General features: G+C 34.6%; 1 protein-coding gene across 1 annotated transcript; it reads left to right on the top strand.

The window, feature by feature from the left end:
* Positions 1-2,044: 2,044 nt before the first annotated feature.
* Positions 2,045-3,610, top strand: LOC126717445 (auxin-induced protein 22D-like). The gene is made up of 4 exons (XM_050419188.1): positions 2,045-2,518; positions 2,692-2,894; positions 3,007-3,106; positions 3,207-3,610. Exons 1-4 carry the CDS (start codon positions 2,301-2,303, stop codon positions 3,280-3,282), a joined length of 597 nt encoding a protein of 198 aa, XP_050275145.1. The 5' UTR covers positions 2,045-2,300; the 3' UTR covers positions 3,283-3,610.
* The last annotated feature ends 24,363 nt before the right edge of the window (positions 3,611-27,973 follow it).

Genomic DNA, 27,973 nt, shown 5'->3' with positions numbered 1-27,973 from the left:
AAATGTAAGTACTTAACTAAGGAATGAGGTTGACCTTTGCACACACCTCATTTTCAGGGCTAGGATTCTTAGAGCATTCGCATTAGTGTGGCAATTTTTAATAGTAGCCATCGTGGTGACAAGTCCATCTTCTTTGCCTTCTTCTCTATCAATTTGCTTCTCGCACCCTCTCCATTTATTTTTTTAAATTAATTTTTGCATTTTTTAGATTTGGAATTGATGCTATAAAATTTTCAAATTGGCTTCAAATTTTTGGCATGATAATTTTGTTAGAACATTTTTTTTTTCTTTTTGTGGTTAATTTCATCCAACGTTGGTTGGATTATTCTGAGATTGTATTTTGATATCATGGATTTTTCGTTCATTACGTTAGGTTTTGTGAAATTGAACAATGATAAATGCATGTATGGCAAATTTTGTGTTCTTTATGAACATAATATTTATGTTTAGTTCAATATTTCAATAGGATTAGTTTGTTTTATTTTTCATATGAGCCAAATGTCTGAATTTTTTTTTTTCCAGAATATTTTCATAAACACAACAAAATACTAAAATTATTTTCCATGAAGTCAAAAAACATTTTACTTCAAAATAAACACAGCCTTAGCTGTATAAATATATTCATACTTTCCATCTGAGTTAACTAACTAAGCAAAGCTCGAGAAATATATATATATTTTTTTTTGCTATTTTCATAACTTACTAAGGTAATAAGTTTCAATGCAAAATCAAGTTTTAGGCCACGTCTAAAAATGCGACTATAGAAAACGCGGCTATAGACCAAACTGACCTATTACCACGTTTTTAGGAGCTATAGCCATATTCTTAAAATGCAGCTATACCCCGAATTTGTTGTAGTGTTACTAACCTTGCTTTAGTAATGTAAACCAATTACAACATGTTACATTAAGTGTTGTGATTTTTTTTTTTTTTTGACATATTAATCATCTTCCTTTTTCTTTTCAAGATCCAAACAGAAGTTAAGACTACCAAATAAATGAGAAGAAGTCAATTTTTCTTTCTTTATCTTTTTTTGCTGAATAATGAGAAGAAGTCAATTGCTCGAGAGGAAACCCCCCCATGATATAAGGCAATGGCTCATGGGACTTGACCTTGCCCAAATGACATAGCTGCCCCAATCTTTGATCAAATTAAAGCCCTAACCAACACCATGCCTTGCCCATCAACGACACCCCATGTGGGTCTTAGTCACATGGGATGTACCCTACCCACTCTTGATCCAAAGGTCCTGATCTATTTTCAGGGAATCAATACCTTCATCTGGACCGTTTGATCTATTGGGAATCGCAGTATTCAATTTGGGCGGCTAAGCCTTTGTCCCAACCTTGTCCCCAAAATGTAAGGACAAATGCCTCAATTGTGTTGTTCATGTGACAAACACCATAGCTGCCATGTCTAAGTTCATGCATTCCGATACTATGCCCTATATTGTCCTTTCCACCCTCTTTTGTGGTGCGTGTATCTACTTTCTAGCCAAAAGGGAAGTACTAATTTACACTCCCTAATAAAAAGTTTTGGTGATGAATAAAATTTCACAAAAGACAATTAAAAAAAAAAAAAAAAACCTATTTTCAAATTCTCTTATCAAGCTATTTTGGAAGGTGGTTTTCGATTGTTTAAAATAATTCTATATTGTCATTATTTCTTGTCGAGAATTTTATCATTTGTTCGACAAACACCTCAGAAAATAAGCAGAATGATTTATTGCACTAAAATGTCAATTGTAGAAATTAAAAAAAAAAAAAAAAAAAGCATTATTCAAAATGTAAACAAAAATAACCTTAATTTGATTATATATTAAAATATTAATATCCGAATTTTTTTAATATAAATGGAAAAATTCAATCAAAGTCATAATATAAGTATTTCTTATAATCTACTTTATTTAAAAGTGCATAATGTGTCATGCACGCGCTTATGGTGGAGATGGTAGTCTTATTTTTCTTCCCCTAGACAGTATCTATTGCCTTTATTTACTTTCTTTCCGTCTACAATTCTATATAATACCTCTGAGTACCATTACGCTTAAAATACACATTTCTCTACCTTTCCTAGCAATTGTGCAAAGTCATCGGAATATAGAGAAATTCATTGTCTAGTTGCCATAGACATTTCCGGTTGTGCTCTCTCTTAAGTCTGATAGACAACTTTTGAAGAAGTATCAATCAATTTTTGGGTACAAAATTTGGTTGAAATATTTGGTTTCTAGGCAAAACCTACGTGGTTAGCTTAAGAAGTGGGAGACAAAAGGGTTTGAGTTCATCCAAGATCATTCAGAAATGGAGAAAAGTATAGCGTTTGAGAAAGACCTTAACCTTGAGGCCACAGAGCTTAGATTAGGCCTACCAGGCACCAAGGAGTCAGAAAAGCAAACACCAAGTACCATCAAGAGCAACAAAAGAGTTTTGCCCGACATGAGTGAGGAGTGTGGATCTGAGGACAATTCTAATGTCTCACATGTCAAAATATGTGACCAAGAAGTTGCTCCACCTGCCAAGTAAGCAATTTTCTTCAATTTTTATGTTAAAATCCTTATGTTGGATATCAAATCAATGAATTACATGTAGTATATAAGCTTGTTTTTAATGATTGTATATAGTTATTGTATTTCTGGGTATGCTTTGTTGTGATTTATGGGCTAACATGGTCGATGGCTATGTGTTACTATAGGGCACAAGTAGTGGGGTGGCCACCAGTGAGATCTTATAGGAAAAACTGTTTCCAAGCAAAGAAAATGGAGGCTGAAACCACTGGCATGTACGTGAAAGTTAGCATGGATGGAGCTCCTTATCTGAGAAAGATTGATTTGAAGGTATACAAAGGATACCCAGAACTGCTTAAAGCCTTGGAAGACATGTTCAAGTTCAGTGTTGGTAAGCATCTTATTCTTTAATTAATATATAATAGTGGTAGTGGTAGAAAATATTATATTTTAAATATATAAAAATGAGATTTTAATCTTCAATTTGTTTGTACTTTGTTTAGGTAAATATTCTGAGAGAGAAGGCTACAATGGATCAGAATTTGTGCCAACTTATGAAGACAAAGATGGGGATTGGATGTTGGTTGGAGATGTTCCATGGGAGTAAGTTCTCTCTATATATCTCTCTCGCAATTTACAATTTTTTTTTTCCAAGAAAACCAAAAAGAAACAAAATCTAATGGTTATTTTTCTTTCAATACAGTATGTTCATCTCTTCATGCAAGAGGATGAGAATCATGAAAGGGTCAGAAGCTAGAGGCTTGGGTTGTGCTGTGTAAACTGTAAAGTCCCACTTTAAAGCCATTAAGAAAGGATGGAGAAGAAGAGGAAATCTATTTTGTTCAAGAGATTGGGCTGAAGAAACTTGGATGTAGATCTCCCTCACCTCAGTTGCAAAAAGAAACATTGAAAAGGGAAAAGAAAAAAAAAAAGTGCGTGTATAGTTCGGCATATTTGCTTTTACAGGGATTGTACAAAGTTTACAAGCATTACCTATATGTTCCACAATTTCCTTTTTCCAATTTTCATGTATTAAGGGGGAAAAAAAAACCTTAAGCTTTCCCAATTTTTTATATCATGAATAAATCATATATACTATTTTTGTCATTGTATTAACAAATTAATATAATTTTGTGAGACACACAAGTGATCACATGAGAGAAGAAGGTTGTGTTTTTGCGTGGGAACAAATGATATAAGCATCGTTATCCTTGATCAAAATCCTTCATGATCAAAGTATGTATTTACAGATTTTTAGAGCCTTATTTTTTTTAGCTTAATTAGATTTTTATACAACTTATTTTTGTAAACAAAATAATTAAGATAAAATATTTATTAAAAAAAAAAAAAAAAACAACTCAACCAGACACTATTTATCTAACAACATGTGGAGGATGTATATAGCTCGTGTCCACCCCTGACTCATATATATTACGACTATCAATTATCAAAATCCCTGAATACTTTATATGCTACGAAATATTTCATGTTATAGGGAAATAAATAATGCTCAAAAACTCTTTTGGTGGTGCCAAATAGGAATTTCTTGTGACGTTGTAGGAAAATCATCATTCGAAATATTTAAACAAATAGAGCTCGTCCGGTCACAACTTTTGTGAAAGTTCTCTCCTAAAAATTAAAAAAATCATCATTTGAAAGATTTAAACAAATAGAGCTCGACCAGTCACAACTTTTGTGAAAGTTCTCTCTTACAAATTAAAAATAATTCTGTGAAATTTTAATTTAATTTTTGTTTCCAAGAATTATGAGGTAGCATGCGCTTATGTCAGTAGAATTGAAATTGTGTGGGTTTGGATCCACATTTCCAAACCCACGTTTGCGTTTTCCGCCGATTTTTTTTTTTTTTTTTCAGCGCGTGAATAGTAATATCACATGTGAGCACTGTGCAGAGGACAAAAGGCACTGTTCACGCACTGTTTACAAGTCCCATGACACTATTCACATATTTAAAAATTATTTTGCTACAGTGTTTTCAGTTTTCAATTTCAGAAAAAAAAAATAAGTTATATCTAAACGGACCCTAAACCCAAAAAATAAAATCGGTGGTCATACTTTTTGCTTTATTACAAATAATAAGTTAATAATTATAACTTGTGGTTTTCAGTTTTTTTTTTTTTTTTTTAATCTTAAAAGTTTGAAATTCTCATTTGAGATTATTCAAATAATGATTAAGTGATTAAATTCACTTGGTAAGTGATAGATTATTATGATGTTAAAAATACATATGGTTTACTTGTTGATTAGAAGATTGAGTTTGCACACAAAATCCAAGCAACCACAAATGTAGGGTAAGTGATGTACACATAGAAGCTACCTTAGTTACGTAGGTAACGTAGCCTACTTTTTCATAATTCTGGTCCTTAATTGCATCACCAAACCCACTGCAGGCCTCTGGGGTTCCACAAATAAATCCCTTTCTTGTCGAAGATTTCTACACAAATAGCTGAGAAAAGCTAGATGTAGATAAGGTTTTCAATGGGACACTAGTGGCAGATAGTGAATTGCTTGAGATATTCTTGTCTTCACCAGCCCTCATATAGGCAGAAATTACCTTTGGTGCAAGATCAAGAAACTTAATCAACAAAAGCTTTAGGCTCCTCGGGTCAGAATTCTTAGTTACCAACTCTTCTCTAACTATCAACAATATCTGATCCTTGCCTACAGAAGCCAAAATTCCCTGTGAACCCGTACTTCTAGACCCACTTGCTAAACTTATACAGATATTAATTATTGCCACTGGCCTTGCTTAGCTTTATTGGGGCTGCCACACAACTAGTGAGCGTTTGGATTCACGTTTTGGTTTAGGTTTACGTTTGTGTTTTTTGTTTTTTTTTTTTTTTTTTTTTAGCACATATGAACAGTAATATTACATGGATTTACTGTGTAGGAGACAAAGTACACTGTTCACGTACTGTTCATAGGTCCCACGATACTATTCACATATTAAAAAATTATTTTGTTACAGTGTTTTTAGATTTCAACAAAATAAGTTGTATCCAAACGGACCCCATTTTGGTTCTTATAATTTCCCACCTTCAACTCTTTCACAACAAGCCCTGTACCATTTGTAGAACTAGCAGTCAGAGGCTCAAGACAAGCTAAAGAAATGGAAGGGTATTAGGATAGGATGGGTTTTATTTTCATAATTTGATTGGAATATTTGACTGTTCTTATAAAAAATTTAAAAATAAAAAAATTGTGTCCTTGAGCCAAGTATAAAATTTTTTAAAGTAACGCTTTTAGATCTTGACTTCTTTATGTTTTTTTTTTTTTTTAAATGTTTTTAAACATTTTTTTAAGGTTATAGTGATGAGATGAGTTATGGAAGTCTAACAGAAACTACCTCAGGTAAGTAAAATAACAACATTCAAACCACAGGGTAGGCACTATTAAATCGAGCTTAACTAAATCGGGTCTATCCACAGGTAAGTAAACTGTAATTAACTCTAGATTTTATTAAGTAAATCACAACAAAGCAAATAAACAAATAAGCAAGGTAAGTAAAATAACTATACGAAAATGAAATGATTAAGGAAAGAAAAGATTGTACAAAATCAAATGAAAGAAATTAATTAGTTAATCAAAAGATGGGTCTTGGCCAAAAATTTATATGCCACAAAATGGACGCGTTCGCATCATTCTATCTACGTATGGACTATGGCTTCAACTGGTTTTCCAGGAAAATGACCAAAACAAAAACCCTAATTTGTCCAAAAGTGGCATATGCCAGAATGAAGATGCATACACCGATCATTCTATGCGTACAAACCTTTGCACAAATTTGTAGTTCCATTTTATTTTGCAGAAAATAAATATTTAAAAAAAAAACAAAACAATCAAACAACATGCCACAAATCATGCATCATGTTTGAAAGCATAAAACATAAAACAACATTAAAAGAGACTATAAATCAAGGAGGAGAGTATGGATTACGATAAAAATTCATACCTCACTCCCTTGTCACCTTAAAGAGATTTAGATTACCGACCCCTCAGTTGACACCAACAACCACAACTTTGCGTGTGAGAAATGACTTGGAAGAGAATTGATTGGAATTGTTTTGGGAGGAAAAATGGGACAACAATTTTGATGGAATAATTAGGATCACCAAATGGAGAGTGCAATTGAGAAATGTTGAGAAGGAAATTAGTTTTCCAACAACTAGAGTAAATAAAAAATAAATAAATAAACTCAACTTGATCCTCAACAAATTGTCCTTACACTATTAAAACTAAAAGAAAGTATTTTTTATGTGAATTCGACAGAGCTTCGCTATGAAAAAATTCTGACCTTTCGGATGGTGGAAATGGGGGGTTATATATAGAGGTTTATAGGTACTAGGACTTCAATGGGACGTTTAGCCAGCTAGTTGATCAAGTTGGTTAACGAATCATCTCACGAAAATGAAAATGGTGTAAAATGTGGCTTTCTGTCAAAGCTGGAGTATGCAAGGAATCTAGTGCGTATGCCACCTATACCTAGCGTTCGCCAACCAAGACAATTTTGGTTGGTTGGGCTAGAAATGGGACTTTGGGCAAAACTTTGATTCTTTATGGGCCATAAACTAGGATTTTTGAGATTAGACCTCACACATGGTGCTGATCATTTTGGTAACAGCTTGGTTCTTCCACATTAGGGCTAGTATCACGAGTATAAGTGGGAGCCAAATAAAGTGTCTACAATCATTAGTATCTTTGCTTATGTGGCTAACAAAGCAATAATGTAACATTTTCAAATGATGCAACAATATTTTTAATATTAAAAAATTACATATAATTATTGACAACAACAAAAAACACATGACAAGTCTGATAAGATCCAATAGTAACATCAATAGTCCCCACACCCAAAGCTACCCATCATCGCATAAATCGAAGGTGAAATAAAGTTTCAACATGACTGTGTAGCATTGCCAGTTATATAAGAAAACTTGGCAAGTATTGTAAAAGTTTTAGGCTTTATTTTTATTTCCAACCACTTATGAGAAACTAAATGCAAAATTACCTCTAACTCAATATTGTAAATCAAATTACTGACCATAAAAAAATACAAACTTTCAATTGAAAACCAAAGAAAAAGAGAATAAACTAGAAACTTAATACACCTCAAGCCGCGATTAGCTTTCAACTTGATGCAACTGGAGGTATCTACTTCCTCTCGTGCTCAATTAACATAAATAAAAATAAATAAATTTAAAGAGTCTAAAATGTTTGTCTTTTCAAAAAATTTCTTAGCAACCAAACAAAACTATAACCTCCAGTGAATGATGGAGATATTAGGGATTTGTTTGGTACACATGAGGGAGGAGCCATGCTAGAGGTGTGGCGTGAGTTAGGGCTCAATTTGGTATGACTTTGATTTGGGGAAGAAGGTCATGTGTTTTATGGGGACCCACCATTCATGTGAGAGGAGGGTGTACGTATTTATGATATTCTGGGATTACCTAATAATTTTCCGTGTTTTATGATGTGTAATTTTTTAATATAAAAAATATTTCCATGCCATTGCTCCATTAACCATATAGGTAAGGAAACTAATGGCTGTAACTAATGACAAGTAAGAATGATTAATTAGACTCATTTTTTAAAACTTTAAGGATCAATAATTCTCAATACAAAACTTTAGGGACCAAAAGCACTCATTTGATAAATTTAGAGGTCGTAGTGTAATTTGACAATTTTTTTATAAGCTCAAATCATATTAATCACCCCAAAAGAATCTACTTTTTTCTTTTAGGACATTTTTCCACGGGTAAAATACCGACTTTGGAGGAATTTATTAATATTTTCTAAGATTTTGAATAATTGCAACAAAACACACATCACAAAAACAAGTTATTTTTTATATTTTATTCTTTAACTTACTGTGAACCAAACAAAAATAAGGTATCTATCTTCAAATTATGTTTTAAGTAACCCAGGACAATATATAGGACCCATTTGGTAAGAGATTTCTAATAACATTTAAATTTTGTGAAAATACATGTGCGTGAAAAAATGTATGACTATGTAAAAATAAGTGTTATGGTATTTAAACAACAATTTTCGTTATTTAAACACTATTACCAAACAGGACTATAATTAGATTGCTTAAGTCATTTTAATTAAAATATCGACATGTGATTGTTTCTTGAAATTTTTTTTTAATTTTTATTTTAGTTGCAATTGACAAAATTTTGTTACTTTGAATAGTAGGACCTACTAAGTAGCACATGGCACCTTGTAATTGACCATTATGAGACAATAACAATATTCATCATTGTGAGTATTTTTATTACTCCTTCCGCTCCCATTTTGTTTGTCTTGTTTGAAAAGTCAAATTTTTTAAGGGAACATCATTTATTATCTTGTCTACCTTTTAAAAATATATAAGTTTCCAAAACTACCCTTAAATAAATTTATCAAAAAATTGAATTAATAAATTAATATGGATATAATTGGAACATTAGTAAATTAATGACTTTTATTTTTAGAAATAGGACAATATTTTGGGACATCCTAAAATGGAATAGAGGACAAATAAAGTGAGACGGAGGGAGTATTATTTTTTTATTTTTTTAACTTAGAATTGACAAGCACAAATATGGTATCTATCTTCAAATTAAGTTTCACACAAATCAATGGAACAAAATCAGAATATTCTGTTTCTCAAAAAAAAAAAATCAGAATATTCTGTTTCTCAAAAAAAAAATCAGAATATTCCAAAGAATATCTACTTTTTCCATTTCAGATTTCATTTTATTTAACTTCTTAAGTTGCTAAATGTCAATAAGTGAAAGTAATACTATATAATAGGAATCCACAAAAATAAGACCCATGTAAATCCTTAGTTATCTCCCAACAATAGCAAAATTAATCTCAATCAAACATAATGAGTCCATTCATTAGATTAGCATCCCTGGTACTTCTCTTGCTCATAACTATGTGCGAAGCAGTAGATCTGAAAATCACTAACAATTTGGAAAATGGTTCGGTCTTGACCATCCATTGTAAATCCAAGAATGACGATCTTGGAATCCATGCACTCCCTATTGGTGGCACATTTGAATTTCATTTCGAACCTAGATTTTTGTTTCCTACTACACAATTTTATTGCAGTATGGATTGGATAGGCGCATCACACTATTTTGATGTCTACATCTATAAAAGAGACTTGCAACAATGCGTATCCAATTGCTGGTGGAGTGTAAAACGGGCCGGCCCTTGTCTCTACAATAATCGAAGTGGCAAATATGATCATTGTTATCCGTGGAATTAATTCCCAAAACAATCATCATCTCTAATCAAGTGCTTCTTTTTGGAAAAAAGGGAAAATTCTTATTATGCACTCTCAAAGTCTTTAATATTTTTGTAAGAATTTCTCTACAATAATGAAATTGGCAAAAATTATATTTATCCCCCTTGGAATTAATTCCTAAAACAACCACAGTCCCTAGTCAAGTGCTTCTTTTTTGGAATTAAAAAACAAAAATTCATATTATGCACTCTCCAAGTCTTGAATAATTTGGTAAGAGTTTGTTTCTTTAATGTAATTGGTATCGTTTTTCATTTCTTATATGCAAAAATATCATGGCCATTTTTGAACTAAGGTGTCAACCTACTATGGGTCATATATATATATATATATTTGAGATGAGTTCAAGTTACACCTGATGTAACTTCATAAGAGTTACACCTTTTTTAGATCATTGATTTGTATTAGATCTAAGGGTGAAAAAAGCACTCATAGTCATGTATTTATTGTTCCCTAGAAATTAGTAACTAAGTCATTAATTATTCTTATTAAAAATAGAAAAATTTAAAAAAAAAAAAACAGCATTAACTCTCTGCTCTTCATCATCATCTTCATCTTCTCTCCCTCTCTCACATGGTCTCGTGTTCTATTTTTCAACCGTTGAGGCAGTATTTGAAGTTTGCACAATATGTTTTGGTGTTTTTCACTTCAGTCATTGGAATGACAAAGAAATTTCGGCAAAAAGAAATCTAAGGGTGAAAATAAATCACCATGTCAACCATAAAGCTAGAGAATATATGCTACCTTTAAGAACTTATTTCTAATTTTAATAAGATAAACAGAAAGGAAAAAGCTACCGCAGTACTGAACCTCTTACCAAACCCCCGCAGGGAATGCTTAAAATACCTACCCGCTTGATTGGACCATAAGACTCAAACTCCCTTTTGATTATGCTTTCAATTGTCTCATAACTAAATCTAGCCATCTACCTCTTTTAGTCAAAAAAAAAAAAAAAAAAGGTCTAGCCACGAACAAAGGGACTTCACAAATTTCAGATACAAGCTACAATTATATAGTAATATAGGAAAGAATGGAAATAATATAATAAATAAATGAACGAAGCAATCAAACACTTTGTCACTGGTGGTGCAACACGAAAAGCATGGCCCCATGAAAGAACAATTTCACAGGTGGTAGCAAATGAACGAAGAAATCGAAGACTCCTAGACATAAAATAATAATAAAAATTTCACTTGTTTCTTGAACTCGTCCTTAATTTCCATTGTTGAGGGTGAAAGTACATAGAAGATAGAACACAAGACCATGTGAGAGAGGGAGAGAAGTTGAAGATGATGATGGAGAGCAGAGAGTTAATGCTGTTTTTTATTTTTCTATTTTTAATAAAAAGAATTAATGACTTAGTTACTAATTTCTAGGAAACAATAATGACATGTCCATGACTTTTTTTTCACCCTTAGATCTAATACAAATCAATGGTCCAAAAAATGTGTAATTCTTATGAAGTTATACCAGGTGTAACTTGAACTCATCTCTCTCTCTCTCTATATATATATATATATAGAGAGAGAGAGAGAGAGAGAGAGAGATTGATTCAAGTTACACCTGGTGTAACTTCACAAGAGTTACACCTTTTTAAGACCATAGATTTTTTTAGATCTAAAGGTTAGAAAACATTAATGCTATGTCATAATTATTCCCTAAAAATTAGTGGTTGGGATTAACTCTTCCTATTAAATGTAGGGGGAAGAAAAAAAGCATTGAACTCTCCCATCTCCACCGTCATCGTTTTCTCCTTTCTCTGTCACACGTCTTTTTGGTTCTGTGCACTTTAAGCCTCAAGGCCCTCAACCATTGATTTCTAACACCATTGTTTCAAGGTACTGGAATTAGTGCTATAACAACATTTTTTTAAGAATCACTCATGGCCAAAATCACAATTATTTTAGAGAACAATTGTTGTGGCTAAGTTTTTCTAAAATATTCATGACCAATTTCGTTTGAGATCTACCAAAATAATAGGTCTAAGGGTGAAAATAATTGGAAAACCACTCATGGTTGGGTCTTTCTAAAACACTCTACGTGATAATGTAATAATCTCTTTCACTTAGCTTATCATAATTATTATTTTGAAATTATTATTTCAAAAAGCAAGGATTACAAGGTCAAAAAAGCTGTAGGAACTAGGAATGGAGTTGGCCAAGATTGGTTTTGCAATATGAGAAACCAGATCTACATAGAAAATTCTTCAATTCAATGAAGCTATTTATGAAACAGGCTAATGATGGGAAAAAAAAAAAAAAAAATCGGCCACAAAGAGTCTTTGCAGCAAGACAGGTAACCAATCTGACTTGGTGGTGTTCAACAATCAACATAATACATGGTGGCTCCTTAGAATCATCTATAATCTAGGAGGAGAGAGAACATATAACTCGTTTTTGGTAATGAGAAACTGGTATGGAATGTCACAAATAAATGATAATAAATGAAATGCTAATCAAAATATCAGTATTAATGAGTTGTTTTTTTTACCGTTAGATCTACTTAAATCTAATAGCTTAGAAAATGTGTAACTCTAAAGAGTTACACCAGGTGTAACTTGAACCCATCTCATATATATATATATATATATATATATATGGATCTAGCATAACTCAAAATAAGATGAGTATTTTCATCATTGTTGTATTTTTAGACTTTCTCATCTAGTATATATAATCTACCATCTTTCTCTTTTACAAAATAACCATACACAAGCAAGTCAATTTCAAACAATAATAATAATAATAATAATAGAGCCACCCAATACTTGGCCAAAGTAGAGTTAATAGTATCACCCACCACCTTTGGGATTTTAGAAAGGCTCATAGAGTAAGTAGGGATGGCTTGTGCAATAGTCTTGATTAAAATCTCCCTCCCAGCTTTAGATATGAACTTCTCTTTCCAACTCATTACTCTCTTATTGATCCGTTCATGAAGCTCTCTAAAAGTATTAATCTTCAACTTACCTCCTGTCATCGAAAGGCCTAAGTACTTTTCATAATCAGTCATAACTCTAGCCCCCAACATAGTTTGAACCTCTTGCTTTACATTGCTGTTGTATTCTTACTAATAAAATAAAGAAGTCTTCTATTTGTTAATGGCTTAACCAGATACTACTTCATACTGACCCAGAATATGTAAAAGTCATTGATATTCTCCCACAAAAGCTTCATAGAACAATAGGCTATCTTTTACAAATAAAAGATAGGTGATGCGTACCCCCCTTGTGCAAGATAAAACACCTTGTATTTGTCTATTCTCCACCGCCTTCTTTATCATTCCAGATAAACCCTCAGCACAAAGCAGGAACAAATAAGGTGATAGTAGATGTTCTTACTTTATTCCCCTAGTTGGTTGAACAAAGCTTCTAGATTCCCCATTTATCAAGACCAAGTAGCTTGTTGTACATACCATTTCCATTGCCAAATCCACCCATCTCTCATCCATCCCCAGTTTAAGCATCACTTAACTTATGAAAGTCCACTCCACCCGATCATATGCCTTACTAATGTCTAGCTTCACTGCCATTATCTGCCCTTTTTTCCATTTTCTTTTATTGCGCATCTTGTGAAGTACTTCAAAAGCTACAGTAGTATTGTCAATGATTTGCCTATATGGCACAAAAGCACTTTGGGCATCCGAAATGACATTTGGCGAAACACTTTTCAACCTATTTGTGATGACCTTGGAAACAATTCTAGAAACCACATTCTCTAAGCTGATATGGCGAAAATTAGACATGTACAAAGGTACATTCTTTTTGGGATAATTACAATATGTGTATAATTCATTTTTCACAAAAAATGGCTAGAATGTAAAACAAATAAAACTGCATTTGTCACATCAACCCCAACAATATGCCAAATTTTTTGGAAGAAAAAGGGAGTCATACCATCTGGACCAAAAGACTTAGACGAATGTATTTGGAATAATACTGATTTTACCTTTTTAGGTGTGGAAGGTAGGAGAAGAGTTTAGCCCATTCCCGATGTGACAACTCAATCAACTGATGAACCCAGAACTGCTCCCATTGAGATCGGGTTTGCTGCCCTAAACAGTTCCTAAAAATACCCTTTAGCCACCATTACAATATCATCTTCGGATTCACACCAATTTCCACCTCCATCAAATACTCAATGTATGTGGTTTTCCTTACAACGTTGGCTTGCTCTCTGATGAAAGAATTTGGTATTCTTATCACCAACCTTTAACCAAATAGATCTAAAACATTGTCGCCAATGCTATTCATCATGGTAAAGCATTGTATAATTCTCCTCTTTTACCCTTCAGATTTCATGCAAGTTTTCGGCCCTGTTGCTACTAGACAACTCCTGTAAAATCTGATGCTTCTCCTTTAATTTGGTGTTTGAATTCCCAAACGTTGCTCTACTCCATCCCACTAGAACCATACGACATTGCTTTATTTTTTCAAATAGCACAAATATGGGGCCACCTATGGTTCTGACCTCTGTCCAGGCATGGTTGATTACATCTTCACAAGTAGGGTGTGTCACCCACTTCTCTTCAAACTACTTAGGGATTCTCCTAGGCCGGTTATGGTTACTCTCTACTTATGTATGGAGTATAATGGGTATATGGTCAGAGTAAGATGTTGTCAAGTGTGTTGGAACATTTTAATATTAAATAATTAAAATGAGTAAATGTTATAAAATAAATGTAAAGATGTGGAGTGAATATGGAAGATGAAGAGTTGTGAAAATGTTTAATCTCACATTGAAAAGAAGAAAGACTATTTTATTCTTTTTAATTGTGGTGATTAATGGGCTAACATGAATTGTCTCAGATATTGGGCTAGATACGTGCGTAAGGGGGAGGTGAAGAGTGGAGGTATCAAAAATGGAAATAATCCTCATCTCACCATTAATTGTGTAACTCCAGCCCATCAGATTAATATCCAACAAGTAATCTTGTAACACCCACTACATCAGAATAATTGGACCTAATTAATCAGAATAAATTGGGTAGTAATTTCGTAAGGCCCATTGAGCCTATAAATAGACTCATTCAGACCCAATTCATGTTACTGCAACTTACAATACACACCAAAAAAAATAGAGAGATTATTGGCAAGGAAGGGTGTTCTTTCTGGTGGAGCTTTGGGCTTGAACACTTTGTGCAGAGGTTGTTCTAACCATACGACACTTGTTGGGCTGTTGTATCCTGAGGGAGACAAGTCAGAAAAGGTCTGCACCGGTTACAAGAGTTAGCCAACCAAGGGCTTGAATCTCCTTAAAGAGAACGAGTGCCGCGCCTCAGTCCAAATAGTGTTGTGTATTTCCTTTCTTTATATTAATAATATTCAGAAGTACTATTCAGTTTCTCTTTGTGTATTATTTCCATTATTATTGTGTTTGCACTAACAATTTTAAGGAGATTCAAACACATGGAGCCTACACAAGAGAAACCAAATGAGCCTGTTGGAGATCTCAACAAGCCCTTTCACTTTAAGGGAGCCCATTTCAAGAGGTGGAAAGGAAAGGTCCTCTTCTACTTGAGTCTTCTTAAAGTCTCCTACATCCTCACTAACAAGAATTCGTCAAAAGTTCCTACCGAAGAGATGAGTGAGGAATAATATATTCTCCATCAAGAAAAAATAGATAAGTATACAAAAGATGAATATAATTGTCGCTCTTATCTATTGAATTGTCTTGCCGATCATTTCTATGATTATTATGATACAACTTACAATTCTGCTAAGAAAATTTGGAAAGCTTTACAAAGCAAGTATGATACCGAGGAGGCAGGTGCAAAGAAGTATGCTGCTAGTAGATTTTTCCGTTACCAAATGGTGGATGGAAAATCGGTGGTGGATCAAGCACAAGACTTCCAAATGATTGTGGCAGAATTGAGATCCGAAGGCATAAAGATTGGAGACAATTTGGTGGTAGCTGGCATAATTGATAAACTACCACAATCTTGGAGGGAGTTCCAAAAGACTTTGCGGCACAAACAAAAGGAGACATCCTTGGAGACTTTGATCACACGCATCCGTGTGGAGGAGGCTAGAGGACAAGATGCGCTCATGACACAAGAGAGCAATGGTAATTCCACCACAAAGGTAAACCTTATTTCATCCAATAATAATATGCCCAAAAATCATTTTCCTAGAAATGTTCAATTGAAGCCTAAAAAAAGAGCCTTTAAAAATAATAATAGACCTCAAGGAAGGGGAAACCCAAATAAAAATTACAATAAGAACCAAGGACCCCCTTCACAAGATTAATTTAATAGATTATGTTTTGTCTGTGGCAAGAGTAGGCATATTGCTCGATTTTGCAAATTTCGGAAACGTGAATCTGTCCCGCAGGCTAACGTAACCGAAGAGCCTTTAGTGGCTATGATTACAGACATTAATATGGTGCAATATGTTGAAGGGTGGTGGGCAGATTCCGGTGCTAATAGGCACGTCTGCTATAACAAGAATTGGTTCAAATTGTATACTCCTTTTGAAGAAGAAAAAACTGTTATGCTTGGTGACTCTAGTAAAACCAAGGTTCTTGGGAGTGGTGAGGTTAAATTGAAATTCACTTATGGACGTGTGCTAACATTGAAAGATGTACTTTACACTCCGTCCATGAGGAAGAATTTGATGTCAAGTTTTTTGCTTAAAAAGGCTGGCTTCAAGCAAACTATGGAATCTGATAATTATGTAATCACAAAAAAGGGATTATTTGTGGGCAAGGGTTATGCTTGTGATGGAATGTTTAAATTGAATATTGAGAATAATAAAGCATCTACCAGTTCAGTTTATATGCTTTCTTATATTAATTTTTGGCATGCTCGTTTGTGTCATATAAATAGTAGATATGTGGGAATCATGAGTAGTTTAGGATTAATTCCAAGACTGTCAAAAGATTTTGAAAAATGTGAAACTTGTAGTTAAGCTAAGATTACAAAAAGGCCTCATAAAAATGTTGTAAGAAATACCAAATTGCTTGAGTTAATTCATTCAAATTTATGTGAATTTGAGGGAATTTTAACTCGTGGAGGAAATAGATATATTATCACTTTTATTGATGATTTCTCAAAATATACAACTATTTATTTGTTGAAAAATAAAAGTGATGCTTTTGAAAAATTTCAAGATTTTTTAAAAGAAGTTGAAAATCAATTCGGTAGAAAAATAAAAAGAATAAGAAGTGATAGAGGCCGTGAGTATGAATCAAGTGCATTCAACTCATTTGCTCAGTCTTTGGGAATTATCCATGAAACTACTGCACCATATTCACCTGCTTCTAATGGTGTGGCTGAAAGAAAAAATAGAACTTTAATTGAGTTAACAAATGCCATGTTAATTGAATCTGGTGCACCTTTACATTTTTGGGGTGAAGCTATTTTAACTGCATGTCATGTTTTGAATAGGGTGCCACATAAAAAGTCACACACCACACCTTTTGAGATGTGGAAAGGACATAAGCCAAATCTGGGATATTTGAGAGTATGGGGTTGTCTTGCTTATGTAAGGCTTATTGACCCTAAAATGCCTAAATTAGGTATAAGAGCTACTACTTGTACTTTTCTTGGTTATGCGATTAATAATGCAGCCTATAGATTTTTTGATCTTGAAAACAAAATAATTTTTGAATCTAGTGATGCAATTTTTCATAAAGAAAAATTTCCTTTTAAATTGAAAAATAGTGGGGGTGAAGAAAATATCTTGTCACAACCTAGTTCTTCTACTTCACATTTACAAAATCAATAAAATTTTGAAATGGAACCTAGAAGGAGTAAAAGAGCTAGAGTTGAAAAGGATTTTGGTCCTGATTATTATGTTTTTAACATTGAGGAAAATCCCCAAAATTTAAAAGAGGCTTTAACATCACCTGATGCTATATTTTGGAAAGAGGCTGTAAATGATGAGATGGAATCTCTAATTTCTAATAGAACTTGGAAATTAGTAGATCTTCCACCGGGTTGTAAGACCATAGGTTGTAAATGGGTCCTTAGAAAAAAGTTGAAACCGGATGGGTCAATAGATAAGTTTAAAGCTAGACTTGTTGCAAAAGGCTTTAAACAAAAAGCTGATCTTGATTTCTTTGATACATTTTCTCCGGTAACAAGAATTACATCTATTAGATTGTTAATTGCCATTGCTGCAATTTTTTATTTGAAAATTCATCAAATGGATGTAAAAACTGCTTTTCTAAATGGGGACCTAGAGGAAGAGATTTATATGGACCAACCCGAAGGCTTTGTTGAGCCTGGACAAGAAAGCAAGGTATGTAAGCTAACCAAATCCCTATATGGCTTAAAACAAGCACCTAAGTAGTGGCATGAAAAGTTTGATTCCTACATGATTGAGAATGGTTATAAATCAAATGAATGTGATAAATGTATTTATTCTAAATCATGGAATAATTTACATGTTATTATTAGCCTCTATGTGGATGATATGTTGATTTTTGGCTCAAATATGCATGTTATAAATGAAACAAAAAATATGCTTAAAAGCCATTTTGATATGAAAGATCTTGGTGAGGCTAATTTTATTTTGGGCATGAAAATTACAAAAACATGTGATGGAATATATCTTGATCAATCACATTACGTTGAGAAAATATTGAAAAAATATAATTTTCATGATCACAAAAGTGTAGCTACTCCTTTTGATTCTAGTGTTCATTTATTTCCTGTGAATAATGATGATGAGATTTTTAATCAAAAGGATTATGCTAGTATCATTGGTAGTTTGCGTTATGCTACTGATTGTACTAGACCTGACATTGCATATGTAGTAGGAGTGCTTAGCAGATTTACTAGCAAACCTAGTAAAGATCATTGGCTAGCTATTGAGCGAGTCATGAGATATTTAATTGGTACCAAAAACTATGGCTTATTTTATAAAAAGTACCCTGCTGTGATTGAAGCTTTTAGTGATGCCGATTGGAATACTTTGTCAGGTGATTCTCTCTCTACTACTGGTTATATTTTTACCTTAGGTAGTGGTGCTATTTGTTGGAAATCTAAAAAGTAAACAATAATTGCTAATTCAACAATGGAAGCTGAATTAATAGCATTAGCTTCAGCTAGTGAAGAGGCAAATTGGCTTAGAGATTTGTTATATGAAATTCCACTTTGGGAAAAGCCAATTCCACCTATATTAATTCATTGTGATAGCACTGTCACAATTGGTAGAGTTAAAAACCGTTACTACAACGGTAAATCCAGACCTATAAGAAGAAAGCACAGTACCGTGCGATCTTATTTGAGTAGTGGCATCATAACTGTGGATTATATTAAATCTAATGATAATCTTGCAGATCCATTTACCAAGGCCTTGGAAAAAGATAGAGTCTGGAATACATCGAGGGGGATGGGACTAAAGTCCATAGAATCATGAGCCATGTATGAGGATACCCAACCCAAGGATCAGAGATCCTGAGAATTGGGTTTAATGGGAAAAACGAATCATATGATGGTCGTAAGAAATGAACTATTTATTTTTTTTAAATTATTTATTCTGTAAATAATTTTTTAATTGTTCATCCCTATGATGTAAGTGTATTTATCCTGTAATGTGGAGAGGTTGAGTAAAAAACTCTTAATGAAATTTGTAGCTCGTATGAGTGGGGTGACAGAATTACAGGAGCACCCTTGACAAATTTCACCTATGTGAGTGTGGGGGTGGGGCCGCTCCCTATGAGATTTGGACTTAATCTCAAATACACTCATGAAACCGGGATCAGCACATGGCCATAAAGTGCTAGCTATAAAAGCTCATGTCAACACCTAGGTTGTTATGTGTAAGCAGTGATGCTTAATTTCCCTAAAGCAATCCTAGTTCAAGTCGGAGACCACTACGACTCTGGAGTTGAGATCGCTGTTTTACTAAGTGAAGGTTCAATGCAGAGCACACCTTCATGATGCATAGTGACCCATCTTTGCTTGGTAATCTCTCTTTAACTAAAATTTAATATTAAAATGAGTGGGGGATTGTTGGAACATTTTAATATTAAATAATTAAAATGAGTAAATGTTATAAAATAAATGTAAAGATGTGGAGTGAATATAGAAGATGAAGAGTTGTGAAAATGTTTAATCCCACATTGAAAAGGAGAGAGACTATTTTATTCTTTTTAATTGTGGTGATTAATGGGCTAACATGAATTGTCTCAGATATTGGGCTAGATACGTGCGCAAGAGGGAGGTGAAGAGTGGAGGTATCAAAAATGGAAATGAATCAGCCCCTTGGATCCTCCTACTTGACAGTTCATTCAGAATAATTACCATATCCGTTGGTGAGTAAATGGCCCGAATTAATACTCCATTTTTATTATGGACAGTGAAGAGCCATTAACCCACTTAATGGACTATCCGTTTGGGCCTATTCATTCTTCAGAAACTCCTCATCTCACCATTAATTGTGTAACTCCAGCCCATCAGATTAATATCCAACAATTAATCTTGTAACACCCACTACATCAGAATAATTGGACCTAATTAATCAGAATAAATTGGGTAGTAATTTCGTAAGGCCCATTGAGCCTATAAATAGACTCATTCAGACCCAATCCATGTTACTGCAACTTACAATACACACCAAAAAAAAAATAGAGAGATTATTGGCAAGGAAGGTTGTTCTTTCTGGTGGAGCTTTGGGCTTGAACACTTTGTGCAGAGGTTGTTCTAGCCATGCGACACTTGTTGGATTGTTGTATCCTGGGGGAGACAAGTCAGAGAAGGTCTGCACCAGTTACAAGAGTTAGCCAACCAAGAGCTTGAATCTCCTTAAAGAGAGCGAGTGCCGCGCCTCAGTCCAAATAGTGTTGTGTATTTCCTTTCTTTATATTAATAATATTCAGAAGTACTATTCAGTTTCTCTTTGTGTATTATTTCCATTATTATTGTGTTTGCACCAACAAAGTGTGATAATCTACTATGAAGGAATAATTCACACCACTCAAGTGTAGTGCAAGGCCTGTCAAGCCTCTCCTGTACATACACATCCACTTCCTATCCATTTTCCCATGTAAACATATTCCCCACTTACCCCAAATCCACCAAGCACAAGCCCACAATGCAGTAACGTGCTCTGAAAATCTTGCATGAGGTGCACCGGTTTTTGAATACAACCATATTTTTCTTCATATGCTAGAATCTCATTATAATCTTTGATGCACAACCATGTTGCCGACATTCGAGTACTTAAATGCTTAAACAAGGCCCGAGTTTCATGTCTAAGATGTTCTTCCGGTTTTCCATAGAACCTAGTAATTCACCATGGAGGGGATGCTAGATTTGAGAAAATAATGGCATCTATATGGTTTTGTGTATACGTTTGGATATGTAAGTACACATTTGCTTTCCACAACATAGCCAAACCACCCCATCGTCTCAAACATGGAACCGCCACCACATAATCAAATTGTAAATCATTCTGTATCCGTCTCATTTCTTCAATAGTTTGTTTTGTTTTCATCAAAAACAAAACATTGGGAGCTTTTCCCCACCAAGTGAGAGAGGACATTGACTGCACGTTGATTCCCAAGCCCCCAACAGTTCCATCATTGTTCTCAGCGAGGCTGAATATTAGCCTTCACCGTTGGAATCATATTTATACTATCATCCTATATCTTCTTCCTCTTACTGCCTTCTATTCCTGTTCCATCCCCCCTTTTGGTTCTGAGCCTTGTACACTCATTTTTTTCCCACGTTACCTAATCCCCTTATTCCATCTTTTTCTGTATTACCCTCCTTTCTATCAGCTCTCTTCCATGTTGCTTGTCTCGTGTTTCCATCAATTTTTTTTCTTCAACCATACCTCAACTCCAGTATCATGTGCTTGACCCATGGGAATAGTTTTCCCTAGACTAGGGTTTCGGGTGGACCCTACCTCAAAGATTGGTACACTAAATAAGGCATCTCCATGATTTTTAGAAATTGCATCTTTCCTTTCAATCTGATTTACCTGTCTCCTCACTTCTAGCAATTATTATGGGTTGTATATCAATTACCAAAGGAAGAGTAACTGTTACATTTGTAGAGTTTGTAACGTCTCCTTCTCCTGTATGAAATGTGCTAATTTCCATCTCAGTTCCTTAATTTTTGGAATTTCCATAACTGTTATCCATGACTGTTGTTGGTGGCTGAACTACACGCGCTGAAGCCCAGGAACTGATGTGTGTCATGCAGCTTTCTCTCTCTCTCTCTAGTTTATTATGGTTTCTATTCATGTTTACATTGTCCATCCTTCGATAACCAGCCCTTAACCACTCCTCATTAGGACTAAGTAATGGACCCAGCCCACCCGAAAACCCGACCGACCCGACGTGGCTCGACAGGTTTTGGGCGGGTTTGAGAATATTCGGGTCGATTTTCGGGTCTTATTTTCGGGTTATTTTCGGGTTCGGGTCGGTATCGGGTTAGGGTCGGGTCATATATATATTCTAGTCTGAACCCGATTTTTTTTTTTTTTTTTGAAAAAAACCCTACTCCAACAAAGGTCTCTCCGCCTCCCTCAGCTACCTCCCAAGTCTCAATCTCACAAAACATCACAACCCACCATCAGTGTCGACCTCAGACAACTCACCATAGCCATCATCCACATACTGTAGAGACAACTTTGCTCAGTCCTAACCATAGAGACAATTTTGCAAAGACGAAACGAAACTGCAATCTTCATTTCAAACAAACTAAAACCCACGAAATAAAACCCATCAGATCTCCACTGAAACAGAACTGAGATCTTCATTTCAAACAAACCAAAACCCACGAAATAAAACCCATTCAGATCTCCACCCACAACAAGATAAAAAGTTAATGATAGTCCAAAATGTACAGCAAGAAAGCCCAATAAGCCCAGCCCAGAAGAATATTCTCATCATAAACCGGTCCATCTCTCTCCAAACCAGAAACGCTGACTGCGACAATTACAAAATCAACCTCCCAAATTCCCAATTCTCCATTTCATTCATCAAATCAAGGCCGAGCGAGCTAGAGCTCTCACTGAACCCTACTGAATAAGATCAAAGATTAAGAAGCAAGAGCAAAAGAGAGAGACCCAACAAGCCAAAATCACCATGGATTTAGCAGCTAGAAGAAGCACCACCAGAGGAGGCATCTTCAAAGGGCTTTACAATGAGTGGCTTTCTTTTTCTGTGCGAGATGGGTTAAGAGAGAAGGGAGAGAGAGCCAACAAACCTTAGAGGATGAGTGGCTCGGTGGGCTCAATGGGTCTGGTTTGTAGAAACTGGGAAGTGAGGAATTTAATGGGTTGGAAGTTTGTGAAAAAAAAAAAAAAAAAAAAAAAAACCGAGGTGGGTTCGCTCAGCAAGACCCAACCCGAGATCCGACCCGAGACCCAGAAAACCGATCCAATTACAGACCCGATTTTTCGGGTCGGGTCGGGTTTCATCCAATTACAAACCTGATTTCTATTGGGTCGGGTTTCGGGTCACAGTAAACCCGACCCGACCTGACCCAATATCAGTCCTACTCCTCATATTGATTATTCTATCCCTTGGTTTATTGCAATTTCTTGCTTCATGCCTAACCTCTCCTTCCGGGTTTTTAAATTGACTGCCTTGACGAAGAAGCTTGTTCAAAGGAATCTCAACTCGGATTCGAATAAACCTTGCTTGGTCCGAGGTGAAGCCCTTATAGTCAACTTCCACCACCCGTCCTATACTCATACCAATGTCGTACCCTACTTCCTCACTAAAAATCAAACGGCAATCACCATACCTGCACCTACACAAAACAGTGAGTAAAAGTAACTGTTCAGGCCGTCATGCCTCTCTCCCATCGACGCGGTAGCAGAAAAGAGTTTTCAAAACTCCAAGGTCTGTTATTCAGTACCCATTGAAGTTGGGATTCCATGATGAATTTGAATTGGAGCCCATCACTGACTTCTAATATCTTTAGGTCAGGGCCAGATTTCCATGTGTTACGAAGCAAATTCTTGGCCGCCCTTGATTAATTGGTTTGCTGGTTAAAAATCTCCCAAAGAGACTCAATGTACACTCCTCAAGGATTTTCTACCTTTGGCTCGACCGCACTTGAATGATCTCGCCATCCTCTGATGTTAGTGTAATCCGTAGTAATCGTTCAATGAAATCGGAATCCATCAATGATTGAAAGAACTAGAGTGCTCTAAATGAAAATAAAACATAACTGAAAGGAAAAAATTGTAGTTTGTATTCTGTTCCTTAAGATTTATAGTGCTTTGTAGTCTGTATTTTGTTCCTTTAGTGTAACATGTTCTGAGTGCCAAAAAAAGGTGACAAACATTTTGTATATTGCGTAAGTCAGAGAGAGAGAGAGAGAGAAAACAGCATCGTTAACTGTAATTGATTTGGTGTAGAATAAGTTTTAAGCTTTCAAATGCTTACATGTGGAACTGACAGGATTTTTCAAGTCAAAAATTTTAATTATGGGCGGTGGACTTACTTATAGTCATTGTTCTTTGTTCTCTTTCCCTCTTTGGTAGTTTACTACTTTACTCACGGAGTAGATGGTTTAGAAACTGCATAAGCTGGAATTTTCATGAGTTCCAAAGACCACTGACCCATGTTTTGTTCATCTAAAAAGCCATTATATTCTCCATGTAGCTTTAAGATTTAACTTCTACAGGAACTAATTAAGTTGTAAGATACATTCCCCAATAAAGACTAGATTTACTAATAAACATTTTTTAAGTGAAACAAAGTACATCAATAGGTTTATAAGATAAGTTAGTCTCCAGTCACTTGCAAGTTGCAACAGTAAGATATGGACTATAAATCAGATGATGGGTCTACTCTACATTTGCAAAATATCTGACTTGTTAAATCTTAAATAAAGCCAACAAGTTGTTGCTCAAATGACACCTCTACCCGTACGTGTGCAATTTCCAATAATAAAAAAAATGTTGTAAAAACAAGCAAGTCATCCTTTGAAAGGACAATTTGAATTTACATACCTCCATTTAAATTTTTTTTCAAAACAGTAAGTCATAATCACATTGGCAGAATTCAACTGAGACGACTCATTCATTGAACTGAATGACCAAAACTGATGAGAACAAAAATTTTCATAATCACATTGGCAGAATTCAACTAAGACAACTCATTCATTGAACTGAATGACCAAAACTGATGAGAACAAAAATTCTAAAATTTGATCATACAAAATCTGAAATAGTGAAACATTACCGACTAGCACCTCTAGGTGTTTTTAACAAAGATATCTATGGTTCAAATTCCTCCTTCCCCATTGCAACTATTGAAATATTTAAAACAACCACACAAAAAAAACAACAAAAAATACATTATCATCACATCTACCAAAACTATCCAACAAAATACACGCAATAATGCCATTTCATGCATTATTGAAGATCTATCATTGGTAGAGTAGTCACACTGCCCTTGTGCCGGTCTAAGCTTCACATATTTAGGCTGGAATTTGGGAGAACTGAGATACTAATATCATAATATCTCTTCCACTTGAACTCCAGATGTCTAAAACTTTCTTCAAGGAGCTGAAAAACCAATACACCTGGGGTGATGAGTTACTGAGTAACAGATATTCCCTCAGCTCTATGGGGCAGATGAATCTTCAACCACCTTAAATTATACGTCACAATTTGGCCTTCTTGGAGACAGTTGGAGAGCAAAAACATCAGCATCTTCCTTCACAACTGTTGTGACAGCAAATAGCCTTAAAAAACTGCCAGTTTATCATGTATATAAATTTAACAAAGGAAGTAATTTGACTGTCCACGAAATGTGTTACCATCTATCTGAGAACCTAAGAATACATGGTCTTTTTATTTGTTTTCTCTGATTCTATGCAAAAGAATAAAATAGCTTAAATCTGAATCACATTTGAGAAAACAAACTCACCAAAACTATAATAATTTTCATGGTCTAGTACAACTTCAAGAGGCAAGTTCATATGCCTGAGCCTCATTTGTTTGTTTCTTGGATTCCAATCCTGGAAATTGTCCAATATCATGTCCTTCAAGTGGTTGACACTCATTCATCAAACCAACAGCAAACTCTTCAGGACGAGCTCAATCACTTTGGAAATAATCTGCCATCTGCATGGAAAAGACCAACTCTGATGTGAATATTAAATATTTTGTTGATATTAAACTTTAAAGTTTAAACTATATTAAACCTTGAAGGAACATAGAACCACAACTTTTACAGTCTTTATGTTCATAGACTTTTTAGTTCAGCTATAGAAGAAACTGTTTAGTGGATTTGGAGAATATGAGTTGAAACCATGATTAACTTTTCTGAGTTTGTAGTTATAGAAGCAACTACAAACCAATAAGTAAAATATAATAAATCCCATAAAAAATTAGAAAAATAAAATAAAAACAAATAGAGAGCAAAAGTGGCACTTAAATGATTGGCAAGAGCCATTCTTACAGCTGCCGATACTAAGCTTGAAACCAAGTAACCAATCACCACATGTAACAGCTCTTCCCTACGGATCAAAGATGCAGGGGATGCCTGGTGTATTAATTGGATGAGCTGCACCCCTGTAATACTCCAGAAGATAGGACAAACACCCAGTCATTACAGAAAACTTTATCCAATTTTTAGTTTTTAAATAAAAGAAAACAAAAATTTCTTCAAACATTTATTATAAAGAACCATAATGATGAATCCATCGAACAATTCCCAAAGGAAAACCATTCCTGAAAAACAAGTTGGTTGTGATGATTCCAATGAAAAAATATGATGTACTCACTAGCGATAATGCAAATATAATGTACTCACTAGCGATAATGCTAAGTGGTAACACCCCCAAGCATGCCCCGCCTTCACCTTCTCTGCCATTGCACTTGGGATGTTTTCCTGGTAACAAAATTTTTTCAATGAAGTGACCCCAAAAAAAACACCCGCATATACCTAAAAATATGGACAGTTGCATGCATGATACAACAACACACACAAGCATAGAAAATTTTTTACTATCATTTTACATAATTTCTTGCTTCTAAAATTTTAGAAATTTGGTAAACGCCATTTACTATTTTATTATGCATGGCAGAATTTTAAGACTTTTAAGTGATGTGAAGCAATATATTATAAAATTAAATGTATGAAGACATTTTATACATGTTATGGGAATTTAACCATCCATCAACAAAACTTTGGGGTTAAATGTAAAAATTGGGTCTCCATAAGCACCAATCTCTAAAATTTACTGAAAAGGGGATTATTACAATCACCACTCAGAGGTACCCAGTGGAGTCTCAGATTTCATTTTTAAATTTTGAATTTCTGATTTTTCTAGATTTCACTTTAGAATTCTAGAATTTAATATTGTTGATAATTTTATGGTAATTGTGGCTTGATGTCCTCATAACCTATTAAAAGAGGTTCCAAGAATGGTTTGAAGCAATGCAATTTGAATAAAAAAATTTATGATTAGATATGTTTCTTTAAGCTTGGCGGTGATTCCTAGCACCCTTAGGTGGTGAAGCTTAAAATTTCAAGAAAATACTAAAAACAATTTGTAAGTGGTGAAGAATAGGATTTGTCCTGTTCTTCACTCCTTTTCTCTTATTTCTATTTTCCCACCCTTTGTCCTGCATCAGGATAAAAGCTTGTCCAATTAACAAAGTTTAGATGTATAAATGCACATAACTCATGATTGCCGTGTTTAAACAAGTTGATGTTGGCCAAATAAACTCTTTTCTACCAGCACTCCCTATCTATTGTCATGTTTGCTAATGCCCTAGACAAAAACCAGAATCTTCCAGAATTGTATTCCTATAAGTTCTGTTAACGATCCAAAACCATCAAATGGGTGTGTGTTTGTCCACACATATTCAACTTAGTACAGACCTGTGGAACCTTGTTCTGCTTTCATAAGCTTCAGTACTAAGAAAGGTCCAACAGTGAGGGCCACTGCTTTGGGAATGTTGAAGTTTTTTGGTATTGTTTGCCATCCATGAGACAGAATCAACCCCTTTGACAAAAGCTCCTTCAAAAGGAGATGCAGCCCATATAGAACATAATTCCAGCCTCTAGCAACACACACAGCATTAACTGAGCAACATATCCCAATTAATAATGCCATCTGTCCACCACATAAGCCACTTTAGATTCCGAAATTCTATACAAATCTGGAAATACCTCCTTAAGAACCACATCTCTGCACCGCAAGTCATGCCAAAAGCAAATATTGGTGCC

The sequence above is a fragment of the Quercus robur genome, chromosome 3 (assembly GCF_932294415.1).
Source record: "Quercus robur chromosome 3, dhQueRobu3.1, whole genome shotgun sequence".
NCBI lineage: Eukaryota > Viridiplantae > Streptophyta > Magnoliopsida > Fagales > Fagaceae > Quercus > Quercus robur.
Note: the sequence above shows the minus strand (reverse complement) of the source record. Positions and strands in the feature narration are given on the sequence as shown.

Bases quoted from the DNA above. Each gene is read 5' to 3' on its own strand.
- LOC126717445 (XM_050419188.1), top strand. From the start codon at position 2,301: ATGGAGAAAAGTATAGCGTTTGAGAAAGACCTTAACCTTGAGGCCACA. The intron at 2,895-3,006 runs GTAAGCATCTTA...TACTTTGTTTAG, and splicing joins CATGTTCAAGTTCAGTGTTG to GTAAATATTCTGAGAGAGAA. The intron at 3,107-3,206 runs GTAAGTTCTCTC...CTTTCAATACAG, and splicing joins GTTGGAGATGTTCCATGGGA to TATGTTCATCTCTTCATGCA.